We start from the raw sequence: 16688 nt of genomic DNA on the forward strand, positions 1-16688 counted from the left end.
ATTGCTCATGCAAGTATTTGATGATCCTACTCCACCACAAATACCAGTCCTACCGCACCTCCATGCATCAAGAACATCATGAAAATGATTTTCAGAATCGGATGCGATTTTGCAATTGGGCACTCATACAAATACAAAGAGAACTGCAATTCCTTTGTCAGGTAATGTTCTATGACGCATCAACATTTACGAACAACGGCGAAGCTAATCAGGCTACCACCCATAAGTGGTCTGTTGAACACACACACTGAATAAGTGAAATTACTCGTAATTGTCCTTGGTTTGTTAACGTTTGTTGTGGTATCATGGCGACAAACTAATCACCCCCTTTGTTATGGAGTGCACAATAAACGGAAAAAGATATTATAAGTTATTGCAAGATTAGAGTCCCATTTTGCTGAAACATGCACTACTTGTAGTGTGGCAGAACATGTGATTGTAACGTGATAGCTGTCCAGCACATTACTCCGCTCGAGCCAAAGAAGCATTGAATGGCGATTCCAATGGACACTGGATCAGCTGAAGTGGTCTGGTAACATGACCTGCCAGATCACCAGACCTTACGTCGCCGGATTTTTTCTTGTGGGGTTAGCTGAAGGACAAAGTGTATGCAGAAGTACCAAATACTCGACAAAACATGATAGAACGTATCAGAAATGCTTGTGCAAACATTCCACCAGACATGCTTTTAAGTTAGGTACGCGCATTCCACGTGCGAATTATTAAATGTATCTAAATGAAAGGTCGTCAGTTTGGGCATGTATTGTGAACTACAGATATGGAGGGAGGCAAGGGGACTTACAGAAATCAGCACCACTGTGATGAGAGGCAAGGGCAGTCACCGGTATCAAGCACCCCAATGGGAAGAGAAAGCTGTTACATCCAGATTGTTTTTCCTGGACCACGCTAGAAGTAGTTTCTACCAGATATTGAAATGGCTAACCATATTGTACTGTATAGTCAAATTTGCGACACTAAAGTAGATTTAGAACATAAATACCAACAGCCGGAACACAGGTTTATATTTAAATCGTATATGAAAGGTAGAATCAAAGGCGTCGGCTCGTAACTGCAAAAACAGAAACACTTGATATTTGTAGATAACAGCGCCATTTACTGAGAACGGAAAAAGTGGTTTGAGTGAACCTTACGTATATCTTGGTGCAGAATCCGAATATGCAATAAAAGTGGCGGATTCCCGTTTGAAAGTACAAAGGAGGGGTGGTTTGGAGGTGCCCAGCTGTAGCACAGACAGATGTCTCCTTTAATAATACTAACTTTTCACCTAGAATATTTTTGTCAAACGCTGTGTCATTTTCGAGACATTTAGTTGTATAAAGTTAAGACGAACACCATGTATATTTAACTTACGTGACAGTTTCAACTGAGCACCAGTTTCTTCCCAGATGTCCTTGTACTTAAGATCCCTTATATCGTAGCAGCACTGACGTTATGTCACTAACTCAAAGAGTATTACGTCCTATGAGTGGCTCATTTCCAGTTTTCTTTGCCCTGATACCTTCCAGCAATTCTACATGGCTCTGGGTCGCACCCTTTCCGTCGCAGTACTGGTCACTGGTGCAGTGCTGCGGCCGCAGGTGCAGCAGCTGCGCATCGCAGCCCAAACCCAAAAAAATGTTCAATTGTGTGTGAAATCTTATGGGACTTAGCTGCTAAGGTCATCAGTCCCTAAGCTTACACTACTTAACCTAAATTATCCTAAGGACAAACACACACACCCATGCCCGACTGTGGACTCGAACCTCCGCCGGGACCAGCCGCAGAGTCCATGACTGCAGCGCCTAAGACCGCTCGGATAATCCCGCGCGGCGCCCAAACTCAAACTGGGCATGCACGACCAGGCACTCTCAGAAACACCAGGGTGTCTTGTTGCATCCACAGGTAACAGTCGCATTTTGGACAACGCATCTTGAAACACACCACTGAGAAACGCCACAATTTGAGGACCTACGGTAGTACAGGATGATGATTAGGAGAAGAGGAGAAAAGGAGGGAACAATTAAAGCTGCCCGAGGAAGACCCATTCATGGATAAAATTTATTTTTCATAAATAAAGCTCAAAAACTGTCTTCCTTTGTGATAAATAACACAATTTTACTAAAAAAGTGAGCTGACCGGTTTTGAAAATCAATCAAATGGGATGCATGTTTTCCATGAACCTAAATACATTTATATTCTCATGTGAAACTAGGATTTCCAGAGTTAAATTTATAATTTTAGTAGATTTTATCAGGATGGCAATTATGAAAAAAAGCATAACTGATCAGTACCAAAACACATTTATTTTTTTGACAATGCAAAACCTGAAATATTTCTCACAAGCTTTCGATATAAGATTTGAAGATGTCTTTGACATACCACACATAGATTCTATGAAGTTTTCTAAGGCATATACGTCCCACTACATACAAATTATGTACAAACCAGCAGAACAGCTAAGGTGTGCAGTAATGTTTCAAAACAATATCTATGAAGTATAAGAAAACACTGTTAGTTGCTTTAGACATTCTTGTAGTGGAGAAGATGGTGATGCGATCTGATTTTCATGAAAAAAACTCAGTGCTACCTACAGATATATTCTGCCCCATCTGATCGCTCACGTCGTCCTATATATCCATCCAATGCTCTGTAGTATTTTTCTCCAAGCTAGAAAGGCAACTCGCTATATGCTAGCACTAGACAGATATGAGATATAGACGTCCCAATGCTAAAAACTACGAGTTACTTTGGTGGGACATATGTATCCCGTTAACCACGAAAGGGTTATGCAGACACTGAGGAAACCCTCATGTAAACAAGAATTCTGTTTACTGTTCAAGTTCAGAATTTGCCGACACGAGGGCGTACACTTTATTCAGCTCTCTAGCACTATCTGTTAACTTGTGGCAGTCCATTATACCACCATTTTCAAAACCAATATCTGCATGTGTCACAATGTAGCCCATGTGGGTCTCTGATAAGGACCCACTTCGTCATGTGCTATCTACACTTTCCCACATCAATTAAAATACTGTTTATTGTGTTCACACTCTTTAGAGTACTTAAAAGCCAGATTGATTAGTTGTAGCACCAATTCGATTACAAACCATCTTCATCCAGCAGATTCTCTCTCTCTCTCTCTCTCTCTCTCTCTGTCTTTTGGAGCAATGAGAGTTAGATACATGCAATGTGGTATTCAGGAGTTAACGTGGCTATTGTGCTGTAGAAACTGACGAACTGATAAGTGTAGCCTTTAATGAATGACGTGCCCTATTCTACCTAATGTTCGTAGGTGTCTTAGAGGGTGATGACCTATGAACAGTAGCCAAAAGGGCATAAAATTTGATTTAAATTTCTCCAGACGTTCCGAGACCCTCATGTAACAGTTCCTCCCACTTTCACATAAATCTTTTTTATAGATGCATATAGACGCTACACTAATTTATAAAGAAGGCCACAACAAGAACCATTGAAAAAATACAGAGCAAATGCTATATATTTTATGAGCACTTAGCAATTACTTTTTGTATAAAAGATACCTTGTGGCCCGCTATCCAGTAGGTGTAATTTACTAAGGGTACATTCTGGGTGACTGACTGATCTGGCTTTGTAACACTAACCAAAGCGGTGTTGCTGTGCTGGTACTGCGAACTGCTGAAAGCAAGGGGAAACTACAGCCGTAATTTTTGCCGAGGGCATACAGTTTTACTGTATGGCTAAATGATGATGGCGTCCTCTTGGGTAAAATATTCCGGTGGTAAAATAGTCCCCCAATCGGATCTCCGGGCAGGGACTACTCAGGAGGACATCGTTATCAGGAGAAAGAAAACTGGCGTTCTTCGGAGCGGAGAGTGGAATGTGAGATCGCTTAATAGGGCAGGTAGGTTAGAAAATTTTAAAAGGGAAATGGATAGGTTAAAGTTAAATATAGTGGGAGATAGTGAAGTTCGGTGGTAGGAGGAACAAGACTTCTGGCCAGGTGAATACAGGGTTATAAATACAAAATAAAATAGGGATAATGCAGGAGTAGGTTTAATAATGAATAAAAAAATAGGGATGCGGGTAAGCTACTACAAACAGCATAGTGAACGAATTATCGTGGCCAAGATAGATACGAAATCCACGCCTATCACAGTAGTACAAGTTTATATGCCAACTAGCTCTGCTCATCGCGAAGAGATTGATGAAATGTATGATGAGATAAAAGAAATTATTCAGATAGTGAAGGGAGGCGAAAATTTAATAGTCATGGGTGACTGTAATTCGGTAGTACGAAAGGGAAGAGAAGGAAACGTAGTAGGTGAATATGGAATAGGGGTAAGGAATGAAAGAGGAAGCCACCTGGTAGAATTTTGCACAGATCATAACTTAATCATAGCTAACACTTGGTTCAAGAATCATGAAAGAAGGTTGTATACATGGAAAAAGCCTGGAGATACTGAAAGGTTTCAGGTAGATTATATAATGGTAAGACAGAGATTTAGAAACAAGGTTTTAAACTGTAACACATTTCCAGGAGCAGATGTGGAGCCTGGTCACAATCTATTGGTTATGAACTGTAGATTAAAACTAAAGAAACTGCAAAAAGGTGGGAATTTAAGGAGATGAGACCTGGATAACCTGACTAAACCAGAGGTTGTAGAGAGTTTCAGGGAGAGCATTAGGGAACGATTGACAAGAATGGGGGAAAGAGATAAAGTAGATGAGGAATGGGTAGGTTTGAGAGATGAAATAGTGAAGGCACCAGAGGATAGAGTTGGCAAAGAGACGAGAGCTAGTAAAAATCCTTGGGTAACAGAAGAAATATTGAATTTAAATGATGAAAGGAGAAAATATAATAAGGCAGTAAATGAAGCAGGCAGAAAGGAATACAAACGTCTCAGAAATGAGATCGACAGGAAGTGCAAACTGGCTAAGCAGGGATGGCTAGAGGACAAATGTAAGGATGAAGAGGCATATATCACTAGGGGTAAGGTAGATACTGCCTACAGGAAAATTAAAGAGACCTTTGGAGGGAAGAGAACCACTTGTATGAATATCAAGAGCTCAGATGGAAAACCAGTTCTAAGGAAAGAAGGGAAAGTAGAAAGGTGGAAGGACTATATAGATGGTCTATACAAGGGCGATGTTCTTGAGGAAAATATTATGGAAATGAAAGAGGATGTAGATGAAGATGAAATGGGAGATACGATACTGCACGAAGAGTATGGTAGAGCACTGAAAGACCTAAGTCGAAACAAGGCCCCAGGAGTAGACAACATTCCATTAGGACTACTGATAGCCTTGCGAGAGCCACACCTGACAAAACTCTACCATCTGGTGAGTAAAATGTATGAGACAGGCGAAATACCGTCAGACTTCAAGAAGAATATAATAATTCCAATCCCAAAGAAAGCAGGTGTGACAGATGTGAAAATTACCGAACTATCAGTTTAATAAGTCACGGCTGCAAAATACTAACATGAATTCTTTACAGACGATTGGAAAAACTGGTAGAAACCACCCTCGGGGAAGATCAGTTTGGATTCCGTAGAAATGTTGGAACACATGAGGCAATAGTGACCCTACGACTTATCTTAGAAGATAGGTTTAGCAAAGGCAAACCTACGTTTCTAGCATTTGTAGAATTAGAAAAAGCATTTGACAATGTTGACTGGAATACTCTCTTTCGAATTCTGAAGGTGGCAGGGTAAAACACAGGGAGCGAAAGGCTATTTACAATTTGTACAGAAACCAGATGGCAGTTATAAGAGCCGAGGGGCATGAAAGGGAAGCAGTGGTTGGGAAGGGAGTGAGACAGGGTTGTAGCCTCTCCCCGATGTTATTCAATCTGTATATTGAGCAAGCAGTAAAGGAAGCAAAAGAAAAATTCGGAGTAGGAATTAAAATCCATGGAGAAGAAATAAAAACTTTGAGGTTCGCCGATGACATTGTAATTTTGTCAGAGACAGCAAAGGACCTGGAAGAGCAGATGGACAGAGTGTTGAAAGGAGGATATAAGATGAACATCGACAAAAGCAAGACCAGGATAATGGAATGTAGTCGAATTAAGTCGGGTGATACTGAGGGAATTAGACTATAAAATGAGACACTTAAAGCAGTAGATGAGTTTGCTATTTGGGGAGCAAAATATCCGGCGATGGTAGAAGTAGAGAGGATATAAAATGTAGATTGGCAATGGCCAGCAAAGCGTTTCTGAAGAAGTGACTTTGTTAACATCGAGTATAGATTTAAGTGTCAGGAAATCGTTTCTGAAAGTATTTGTATGGAGTGTAGCCATGTATGGAAATGAAGAGTGGAAATACATAGTTTAGATAGGAAGAGAATAGAAGCTTTCGAAATGTGGTGCTACAGAAGGATGTTGAAGTTTAGATGGGTAGTTCACATAACTAATGAGGAGGTATTGAATAGAGGTGGGGAGAAGAGAAATTTGTGGCACAACTTGTCTAGAAGAAGGGATCGGTTGGTAGGACATGTTCCGAGGCATCAAGGGATCACCAAATTAGTATTGGAGGGCAGCGTGGAGGCTAAAAATCGTATAGGGAGGCCAAGAGATGAATACGCTGAGCATATTAAGAAGGATGTAGGTTGCGGTAGGTACTGGGAGATGAAGAAGCTTGTACTGGATAGAGCAGCATGGAGAGCTGCATCAAACCAGTGTCTGGACTCAAGGCCACAACACGAACATAGGTTATTTTTATAGATATGCATTCATGTCTAAAAATGTTTATTAAATTAAAAACATAGCTTGATGATGATGGTGTGCTGTGAGAGCAGATTAATCTGCTACTGACTCTAAATTAAAGGGTATTTGTTCGAATCATGGAGCTATAAGAAACTGACATCAACAGAGTTTGGTCACGAAGTCAGATGTGATAGCGTCCAGGTTTTACTCCCTTTCCCTGGGTGCACAGTAAAAAAACAGCATATCGGATGAAATGTAGTCATATGATACTTTAGATAAGTAATATGATTTTTAAAAAGAATTTAAATTAATCGCTCAATTAGTGTTATGATTTAATAAACACATATGCAAGTATCAGTCAGTTTTATGAACTCATTGATTGAACTTTCGTCACTAGACATCGAAGGAAATTAGAAATGAACGTGATTGTAATAGAAAATCAAATAGAAAGGCATTATATGAAGAAGTCCTCTATATCTACGCTCCCCAATCTAGTAGGTGAGAAAATGAAAGGCAGATTTGAAATGCTCATTTTCAAGAAAGTTGACATTAAACATGTTTCTGTGAAATGAGAAATATGATCTGACCTCTCAGTCTACTTTCACTCTCTACAATATGCTGATTTATAGCTGTTCATTAGAGATCACGGGCCCTTATTTTTTATTTGAAGTTATATTTAGATGAACGATTGTACAAATTACTGTGTGATTGTCTCCAAGGAAATTTCAATCACCAACTTTCTAAATAATGTTTTGAATCCCACTACAGAGAGAGAAAAGACCATCATAAGAGAAATCCGTACTCGCATGGAATGATTTTGTTTTTCATGTTTCTCACTTACTATTCGAGGAGCAACAGCGGAGAAATAGTCTGAAAATGTTAGTATGAAACCTCTGCCAAACACTTACGTTTGAATTGCAGAGTAATCGTGTCGTTGTAGGTAAGCTGACTGAGTGCTTAACTTCTCTTTCCTTTGCTTCAGTGAGAAAGTTTTGATGCCCTGTGGTACTACTCTTGTCTGCTGATACTTAGCCTAATATTCCAGACCCACGAAGACCTCTTAGACCTCTTCTAGCCAGATTCCTAACCCTTCCTCTGCCCCCCCCCCCCCCCCCGCCTTCATTCCTTGGATTTCTTGAATTATATATTTTATTAATACCTGCCTTAATCGGGCAGGTAGGTTAGAAAATTTAAAAAGGGAAATGGATAGGTTAAAGTTAGATATAGTGGGAATTAGTGAAGTTCGGTGGCAGGAGGAACAAGACTTTTGGTCAGGTGATTACAGGGTTATAAATACAAAATCAAATAGGGGTAATGCAGGAGTAGGTTTAATAATGAATAAAAAAATAGGATTGCTGGTTAGCTACTACAAACAGCATAGTGAACGCATTATTGTGGCCAAGATAGACACAAAGCCCATGCCTACTACAGTAGTACAAGTTTATATGCCAACTAGCTCTGCAGATGATGAAGAAATTGATGAAATGTATGACGAGATAAAAGAAATTATTCAGGTAGTGAAGGGAGACGAAAATTTAATAGTCATGGGTGACTGGAATTCGTCAGTAGGAAAAGGGAGAGAAGCAAACATAGTAGGTGAATATGGATTGGGGGGATGAAATGAAAGAGGAAGCCGCCTTGTTTAATTTTGCACAGAGCATAACTTAATCATAGCTAACACTTGGATCAAGAATCATGAAAGAAGGTTGTATACCTGGAAGAATCCTGGAGATACCAAAAGGTATCAGATAGATTATATAATGGTAAGACACAGATTTAGGAACCAGGTTTTAAATTGTAAGACATTTCCAGGGGCAGATGTGGATTCTGACCACAATCTATTGGTTATGAACTGCAGATTGAAACTGAAGAAACTGCAAAAAGGTGGGAATTTAAGGAGATGGGACCTGGATAAACTGAAAGAACCAGAGGTTGTAGAGAGTTTCAGGGAGGGCATAAGGGAACAATTGACAGGAATGGGGGAAAGAAATACAGTGGAAGAAGAATGGGTAGCTCTGAGGGATGAAGTAGTGAAGGCAGCAGAGGATAAAGTAGGTAAAAAGACGAGGGCTAATAGAAATCCTTGGCTAACAGAAGAAATATTGAATTTAATTGATGAAAGGAGAAAATATATTAATGCAGTAAATGAAGCAGGCAAAAAGGAATACAAACGTCCCAAAAATGATATCGACAGGAAGTGCAAAATGGCTAAGCAGGGATGGCTAGAGGACAAATGTAAGGATGTAGAGTCTTGTCTCACTAGGGGTAAGATAGATACTGCCTACAGGAAAATTAAAGAGACCTTTGGAGGGAAGAGAACCACTTGTATGAATATCAAGAGCTCAGATGGCAACCCAGTTCTAAGCAAAGAAGGGAAGGCAGAAAGGTGGAAGGAGTATATAGAGGGTTTATACAAGGGCGATATACTTGAGGACAATTTTATGGAAATGGAAGAGGATGAAGATGAAATGGGAGATAAGATACTGAAAGACCTGAGTCTTTCTTCAAATAGGGGTAATGCAGGAGTAGGTTTAATGTATGACGAGATAAAAGAAATTATTCAGGTAGTGAAGGGAGACGAAAATTTAATAGTCATGGGTGACTGGAATTCGTCAGTAGGAAAAGGGAGAGAAGCAAACATAGTAGGTGAATATGGATTGGGGGGATGAAATGAAAGAGGAAGCCGCCTTGTTTAATTTTGGCCTTGGGAGAGCCAGTCATGACAAAACTCTACCATCTGGTGAGCAAGATGTATGAGACAGGCGAAATACCCACAGACTTCAAGAAGAATATAATAATTCCAATCCCCGGGAGTAGACAACATTCCATTAGAACTACTGATGGCCTTGGGAGAGCCAGTCATGACAAAACTCTACCATCTGGTGAGCAAGATGTATGAGACAGGCGAAATACCCACAGACTTCAAGAAGAATATAATAATTCCAATCCCAAAGAAAGCAGGTGTTGACAGATGTGAAAATTACCTAACTATCAGTTTAATAAGTCACAGCTGCAAAATACTAACGCGAATTCTTTACAGACGAATGGAAAAACTGGTAGAAGCGGACCTCGGGGAAGATCAGTTTGGATTCCGTAAAAATGTTGGAACACGTGAGGCAATACTAACCTTAAGACTTATCTTAGAAGAAAGATTAAGAAAAGGCAAACCTACGTTTCTAGCATTTGTAGACTTAGAGAAAGCTTTTGACAACGTTAACTGGAATACTCTCTTTCAAATTCTGAAGGTGGCAGGGGTAAAATACAGGGAGCGAAAGGCTATTTACAATTTGTACAGAAACCAGATGGCAGTTATAAGAGTCGAGGGGCAGGAAAGGGAAGCAGTGGTTGGGAAAGGAGTGAGACAGGGTTGTAGCCTCTCCCCGATGTTATTCAATCTGTATATTGAGCAAGCAGTAAAGGAAACAAAAGAAAAATTCGGAGTAGGTATTAAAATTCATGGAGAAGAAGTAAAAACTTTGAGGTTCGCCGATGACATTGTAATTTTGTCAGAGACAGCAAAGGACTTGGAAGAGCAGTTGAACGGAATGGACATTGTCTTGAAAGGAGGATATAAGATGAACATCAACAAAAGCAAAACGAGGATAATGGAATGTAGTCAAATTAAATCGGGTGATGCTGAGGGGATTAGATTCGGAAATGAGACACTTAAAGTAGTAAACGAGTTTTGCTATTTAGGGAGTAAAATAACTGATGATGGTAGAAGTAGAGAGGATATAAAATGTAGACTGGCAATGGCAAGGAAATCGTTTCTGAAGAAGAGAAATTTGTTAACATCGAGTATAGATTTAAGTGTCAGGAAGTCGTTTCTGAAAGTATTTGTATGGAGTGTAGCCATGTATGGAAGTGAAACATGGACGATAACCAGTTTGGAGAAGAAGAGAATAGAAGCTTTCGAAATGTGGTGCTATAGAAGAATGCTGAAGGTAAGGTGGGTAGATCACGTAACTAATGAGGAGGTATTGAATAGGATTGGGGAGAAGAGAAGCTTGTGGCACAACTCGACTAGATGAAGGGATCGGTTGGTAGGACATGTTTTGAGGCATCAAGGGATCACAAATTTAGCATTGGAGGGCAGCGTGGAGGGTAAAATTCGTAGAGGGAGACCAAGAGATCGATACACTAAGCAGATTCAGAAGGATGTAGGTTGCAGTAGGTACTGGGAGATGAAGAAGCTTGCACAGGATAGAGTAGCATGGAGAGCTGCATCAAACCAGTCTTAGGACTGAAGACCACAACAACAACAACAACATATTTTATTATTCTGCGATAGCGAGGAATGTTGGTTCCCTCCTCATCCCTCCCAGTATAGTTAGTATATGGTAAATGCCACCCTCCTATGAGAATGTATCAGTTATGCAAGAACGTCATCTCGATTACAGCAAGAATTTTTCACCTAGCTTTCTGTAAGAAAGCAACAGTAACTTCATAAAATTTGTTCCGAAAACTCAGCTCACATGTAGGCTATTAAATATAGCTCTTGACGAATATGATAAGTAGCAAGAGAGTCTAATGATAATAATGGTTGCTGACTTCTATAGATGTGATTGATGAACTCTGTGAATAATCTATCAGCAATGATATATTTGGCAGTGTGTACAGAGTCTATTCAGTTATATCCCGCTCTCGCCCTTTCCACCAATACGGTACAGCTAGCGCCCATCACAGAAGCCCCTTACTCTCGAAGTGACGGGTGATGTACTTCATGTAAGGCTGCGAGTACTCATTGTCATAGACGCCATAGAGCAAGTCCGGTGATATGTTGAGGTCATGCAGTGCCTGCGAGAACTTGTATCCGACACGTTCCCAGGAAAGCACGAACCCACTGAAGGTGGATGTGAACAGCGCGAAGGGCTGCAGGTCCTCTATATCCCTCAGGAGTTCGTCCAGCGGGTAGGTGTCCGCCGCAGCTGCCATCCCCAGCGCGCGCAGCGACGCCTGCAGCTGTGAGTGGTAGGTCTCCAGCAGCGAAGGTAGGCGCTCGTGCACGTCCACACCAGTGTTCGCGAACAGGAAGTACACCAGGTCGCGCGCAGGGCTGGACGCGTGGGTTAGCTGCGGATGTGGACACAACGTCAGTGCAACAGAACAATATGGAAAGTCTCACTACAGATTGAAGGTGTTGCTAGGATCACCATTCCCGCCACAAAACCTTCGTGAGTAACAACTCGCTTGTAGCACTGATTCATCGCAGCAAGCGCGGCACTGCCTGTACATAATGAGCAGGTATGTAAAGAACATAGAATGAGAGACACTGGTGACCCCGGGGGGGTAACTTCTAGAGAAGAAGTTGATATTGGACCATAAGAATAACAAAAATCAGCAATATAGCAATTTAAACAAAATGAAGAAATATCCATTGTTGCTGGGTTATATAGAAAATATGGTAGCCAAACCGAAAATGGAAATGCTCTCTTCAAGGAAGGAGGATGAGAGGATCTGTACTTAGGACAAGGGGAAGGTGCTACGAAGCAATGATGACAACAGACCCGGAGGAAGAAGGCTGGCTCAATAGAAAGAGATGGACAATGGTGTGAAAAAAGGGGTGAAGGCCACGATACTTGTGATAAGGTCATAATGTAAATAAAATAGTCTCTAAATCAGAAAAAAAGACGCACCGCGAAGGTATTATCCGAATGTGACGGAAATCGATATATACAATGAACATGTACAGACAAACAAATGATAACAATTTCAGAAGACCTGGATGATTTATTCAAGATAATAATATGTTGGTCCACCAGTAGCCCTAATGCAAGCAGTTATTCAGCTTGGTACTGATTGAGAGAGTTGTTTGGTTCCTCCTGAAGGATATCATCCCAAATTCTGCCCAATTAGCGCGTTAGATCGTCGAAATCCCAAGTTGGATGAAGGGGCCTGCCATTAACGTTCCAAATGTTCTCAGTTGGGCAGATATCCAGCAATCTTGCTGGCCAAGCTAGGTTTGGCAAACACAAGCAGTAGAAACACTCGCCGTGTACGGGAGGAAATTATCTTGCTGAAATGTAAGCTCCTATGGTTTGCTATGAAAGGCGGCATAATGGACATAGAATATTTTCGACGTACCGCAGGGCCGTAGTGGTCCCGCGGATGACAACAAAAGTGGTCCTGCTACGGAAATTAATGACACACCAGACCATCACTCCTGCTTGCCAGGCCTTATGGTGAGCGACAGGTTGGTATTCCACAGCTGTCAGGAACGTCTCCAGACACATCCTTATTGGTCACCACGATTGAATTTGAAGTGGGATTCGTGACTGAAGACACTTCACTCAATGAAGTTCCAGGCCGAAGACGTGTGTGGATACATCCCAGACAGTAGTGCGACACGAACAATACTGTCACCCACCATAGAGCCTGATAACCAGGAGTCATCGTCTAGGGTGCCATTTCTTTTCATAGCAGAACCTCTTTGGTCGTCAACCGTGTCACCCTTACAGCACTGTGGTACGTCGATGATATTCTGCGCCTCGTTTTTTGCCCGGAATGGCAAGGCATCCTGCTTTTACATTTCAGCAAGATAATGCCTTGCTCACTTACGGTGAAAGTTTCTACTGCTTGTCTTCGTGCTCACCAGAACCTACCTCAATCCGTAAGGGCGCCATATCTCTCCCCAATTGCGAACGTTTGGAGCATTGGTGGACAGAATTTGGCACGCTATCCCTCAGGATGACATTCAATAACTCTGTCAATCATTGCCAAGATGAATATCTACTTGCATAAGGCTCAGAGGTGGACCAACGCATTATTGAATACAAATATATACAATACATTATTGAATCCAAAAGTTGAAGATGAATAGCTCAGTTTGTGGAGCTCTTTCTCTTGAATAAATCATCCAGTATTTCTGGAATTATAATAACGTACATTCGGATCGTCGTTCGTCGCCTTTTTAAATTAGAGTGCACTAAAGTGGGTCGCAAAACTGTGAAACAATCAGAAAGAGATAGAAGAACGAAAGAGAGAAGATGAGAAACGCTGAAAAGTTCTTCGGCGTTATTAATAAAGCTAAACTGATGAGAAGTAAATGAAAAATAAGGGATAACATCCTAACAGTGAATTAATTTCACGTTATGCTGCTACAAATGTGTACCGCATCAACACTAAACAATCACAGAAAGAAAAAATGATCTCCTACTACCATTATCAAAGTTTACCATTTACAGTTAAGTTTTTTTATATTTGAGTAGGTCACGCTAACTCAAGATGAAGACGAGAACAGTCTTTAGAGCCACTTAAGGCATCTACAATATAAACTGTATTATGACTATTCATATATTTCGTGTAACACAAACTTCATAGTGTTTGCATGTGTGTGTACGCGTATGTGTATGTGTGTGTGTGTTTGCAAAATACAAGGGATCTGAGTAACTAAGTTAATTGGTTGAATTCGCTCATTAGCAGTGTCATTTCCAAAAACATAATTAACTGTAAGAATTATTCAAACAATACACTCCACACTTCACTCCATTATCAGTTTATGGATTTCTTGGTACTTCAGTATGTGTTCTACCAACCTATCTGTTCTTTTACTCAAGTTTTGTCGTTGTTTTTCGCCTCTAATTCCATTCAGTACTTCTTCATTGGTTATTTCATCCATCCCTCCAGTCTTCAGCATTGTTCTGCAAAAACACATTTCGAAAGCTTTTATCCTCTTCTTGTCCATTTCTTTATCATCCACGTTCCACTTCAAAATAAGGCTTTACTCCATACAAATATTTTCAGAAAAAACCTGCTAACACTGAAACTTATATTTCATATTAATATATCTCTCTTCAGCAGAATAGTTTTTCTTGGTATTGCCAGTATGCATTTCATCTCCTCTTTTCTCCTGCTTTAGTCAATTATTTTTCTATCCAAACAGCGTAACTCGTATATTTCTTTCAGCTTCTCATTTCCTAATCCAATTAGTATTAATTTCTGCTATAACAACACTCTCTACGCAGAGATACAGGCGACATTGTCAACTCCTTTTAACAGTATTCTATGTAAAGACTTTAAACGATTGTATATACACTACATTATGTGCGTTACTACCTTTAGTAATTATTTTTGAATAGGTTGTCAGTAAACTGCAAAAGAATGTTGTAAAAGTTGGGTATTGTAACTTCACTGGTCATGAAATACTTTAAGTGTACTGCATCTATAAAAACTGATATGTCACTGAGGGAAAATACAATAATTTTTTGATCGTGGTCTTCTACCACAAAATGAGGGAAGCGCTACTGCTTGTGACATGCCCAGCCTTGGCCCTTGTGGATAGAGTCAGTCAAGGTTTAGCTGTCGTTGAGGACAGTCAGCTTCAAAAAGTCGCAGTGATAGAGAGCAGGGAAAATCTGAGTACAACTGTCCCTGAACTGCGAATATTAAACTGCCTCAGACAAGCAGATCTCATCGAATCTCCATCCAGGATTTGGTGCTGAAAGGCCAAATTAAATATGATGGGAATGCTACAAGTTGGGAACCACCAAATAGTTGTGTTAAACTGGGACATGATTTGTTTTGGAAAATTTAAAAATGCTCAGGTTTACTGACTAAACGCTGTACTTGTACACCATTTCTCTATAAGAAAATATCACTCATTGTTCCTTCTAATTTTGGAAAAGGGAGATTAATTTCTTATATTTTGTCTATGTTTGAAAAAGTCAATTAATATATCTGTTATAGTCTTATCACTCTATTTGCAGTTACTGAAATCTGATTTCTTGTCATAATCATTTTCTCTTTAATATTGTTTAAAAAAACTTTATAGTATAAATGCATATTTGTCAAGTGTACTAGTGTCACTTCAATGTTCTGAGTTACAGGACTAATTTAAATGTGACAACTAATTTTCCAGAGCATGTGTTGTTAAGACTAAACTACGAGAGCCATAAGCCACAGCAATATTTTCTTGAATGCCTTAGTAAAATCAATTCTGATATCTACTGCTGCTTCACAAACGATTTTTGTAGAAAATTTGAAGGATATTGTAGCGGTACATAGAAAATTACCTAAGTTATGAAATAAGGAAAGATACTCAATACTGATGTAAAGATAGGAAACTACTACTTGTACCACCATTGTGATCTTTACTAGAGAAGCTGAACAAAGGAAAATATTTATAATTAATTGGTTAAAACAGGAAATAAATAACCTTCCTATTAGAAGCAGTGTCTGATTTTAAATTTCACTTGGGAATTCACAAGGTGATCTGTGAAGGACTTTGCCCAAGATTTAAATACTGGCACTGAAGCTCTTAGAAAAAAGCATTCAGTTAAATAATTATACAGGTAGGCAGTAAAAATATCAGTGTTCATGTGCTTCAGATACAGCCACGTAGCTGTGTATTAAATTCTTTGGAATTACAAAAGCTTTGAAAGTAACAAATGTTATAGCATTGTGTCTTTATATATATTAAACACTATACATTGATATTTCAATACAACAGTACTGAGTTGTGTGCATGCGTTCATATCGATTCTTTAGCGTAGGGAAACTCTTTAGGTTTCATTACCTAGCTTTGTCTTTTCTGGCGTCTCGGCAGGTTGCAGACTTGCGGCGCCCCGAGCGGTTTTAAGTGCTAACTTCAAAGACTTTTTTAAAAGTTTATGGTGTTATTCATGTTGTGCTTGTAGTAACATTGGTTTTCAAGCAGCCAAATAATTGCGTCCATTGAGTGCCTCTGGGGGGCGATTTTCTATGTTTATCAAGTTCAAAGGTTTTGCTTTGGCACAAATTGAAAAAAAGAATGCCCTGTAGTATTCAAAGGACAGTGACTTAAAGTTTTACTAACTTACTGAGATGTATTGTGGTGTCCCCTTTAGCTTAATTGTTCATCATTGCTTCTGTTGCTAATAAATACTGCTCATCATTGTTCATTTTAAATTTGGCCCCTGTGGCAAATAAAAACGTTGAAAATGACAAAACATTATCCGTTGCTTTCAACTGATCATTGCCGTATCTGCAAAATTGCTAACATCGACAAACCTTAAAATTTGCATTT

The 16688-nt window shown here is 39.8% G+C and overlaps 1 protein-coding gene and 1 long non-coding RNA gene across 2 annotated transcripts in view; both read right to left on the minus strand.

Moving 5' to 3' along the window:
* Positions 1–2284: 2284 nt before the first annotated feature.
* LOC126458037 (uncharacterized) lies at positions 2285–7722 on the minus strand. The gene is made up of 2 exons (XR_007585564.1): positions 3049–7722; positions 2285–2576 (listed from the first exon to the last, which is right to left on the minus strand). It is a non-coding gene; the product is annotated as an uncharacterized LOC126458037 (long non-coding RNA).
* A 3523-nt stretch (positions 7723–11245) lies between these two features.
* LOC126458036 (uncharacterized) overlaps positions 11246–16688 on the minus strand; it is a 49876-nt gene continuing 44433 nt past the window's right edge. Inside the window, exon 4 of the mRNA XM_050094829.1 lies at positions 11246–11758. Coding sequence (XP_049950786.1) covers positions 11366–11758 — 393 coding nt within the window. The 3' untranslated portion in view covers positions 11246–11365. The remainder of the gene's footprint in view (positions 11759–16688) is intronic.

This window comes from Schistocerca serialis, chromosome 2 (assembly GCF_023864345.2).
Source record: "Schistocerca serialis cubense isolate TAMUIC-IGC-003099 chromosome 2, iqSchSeri2.2, whole genome shotgun sequence".
NCBI classification, from domain to species: Eukaryota; Metazoa; Arthropoda; class Insecta; order Orthoptera; family Acrididae; genus Schistocerca; species Schistocerca serialis.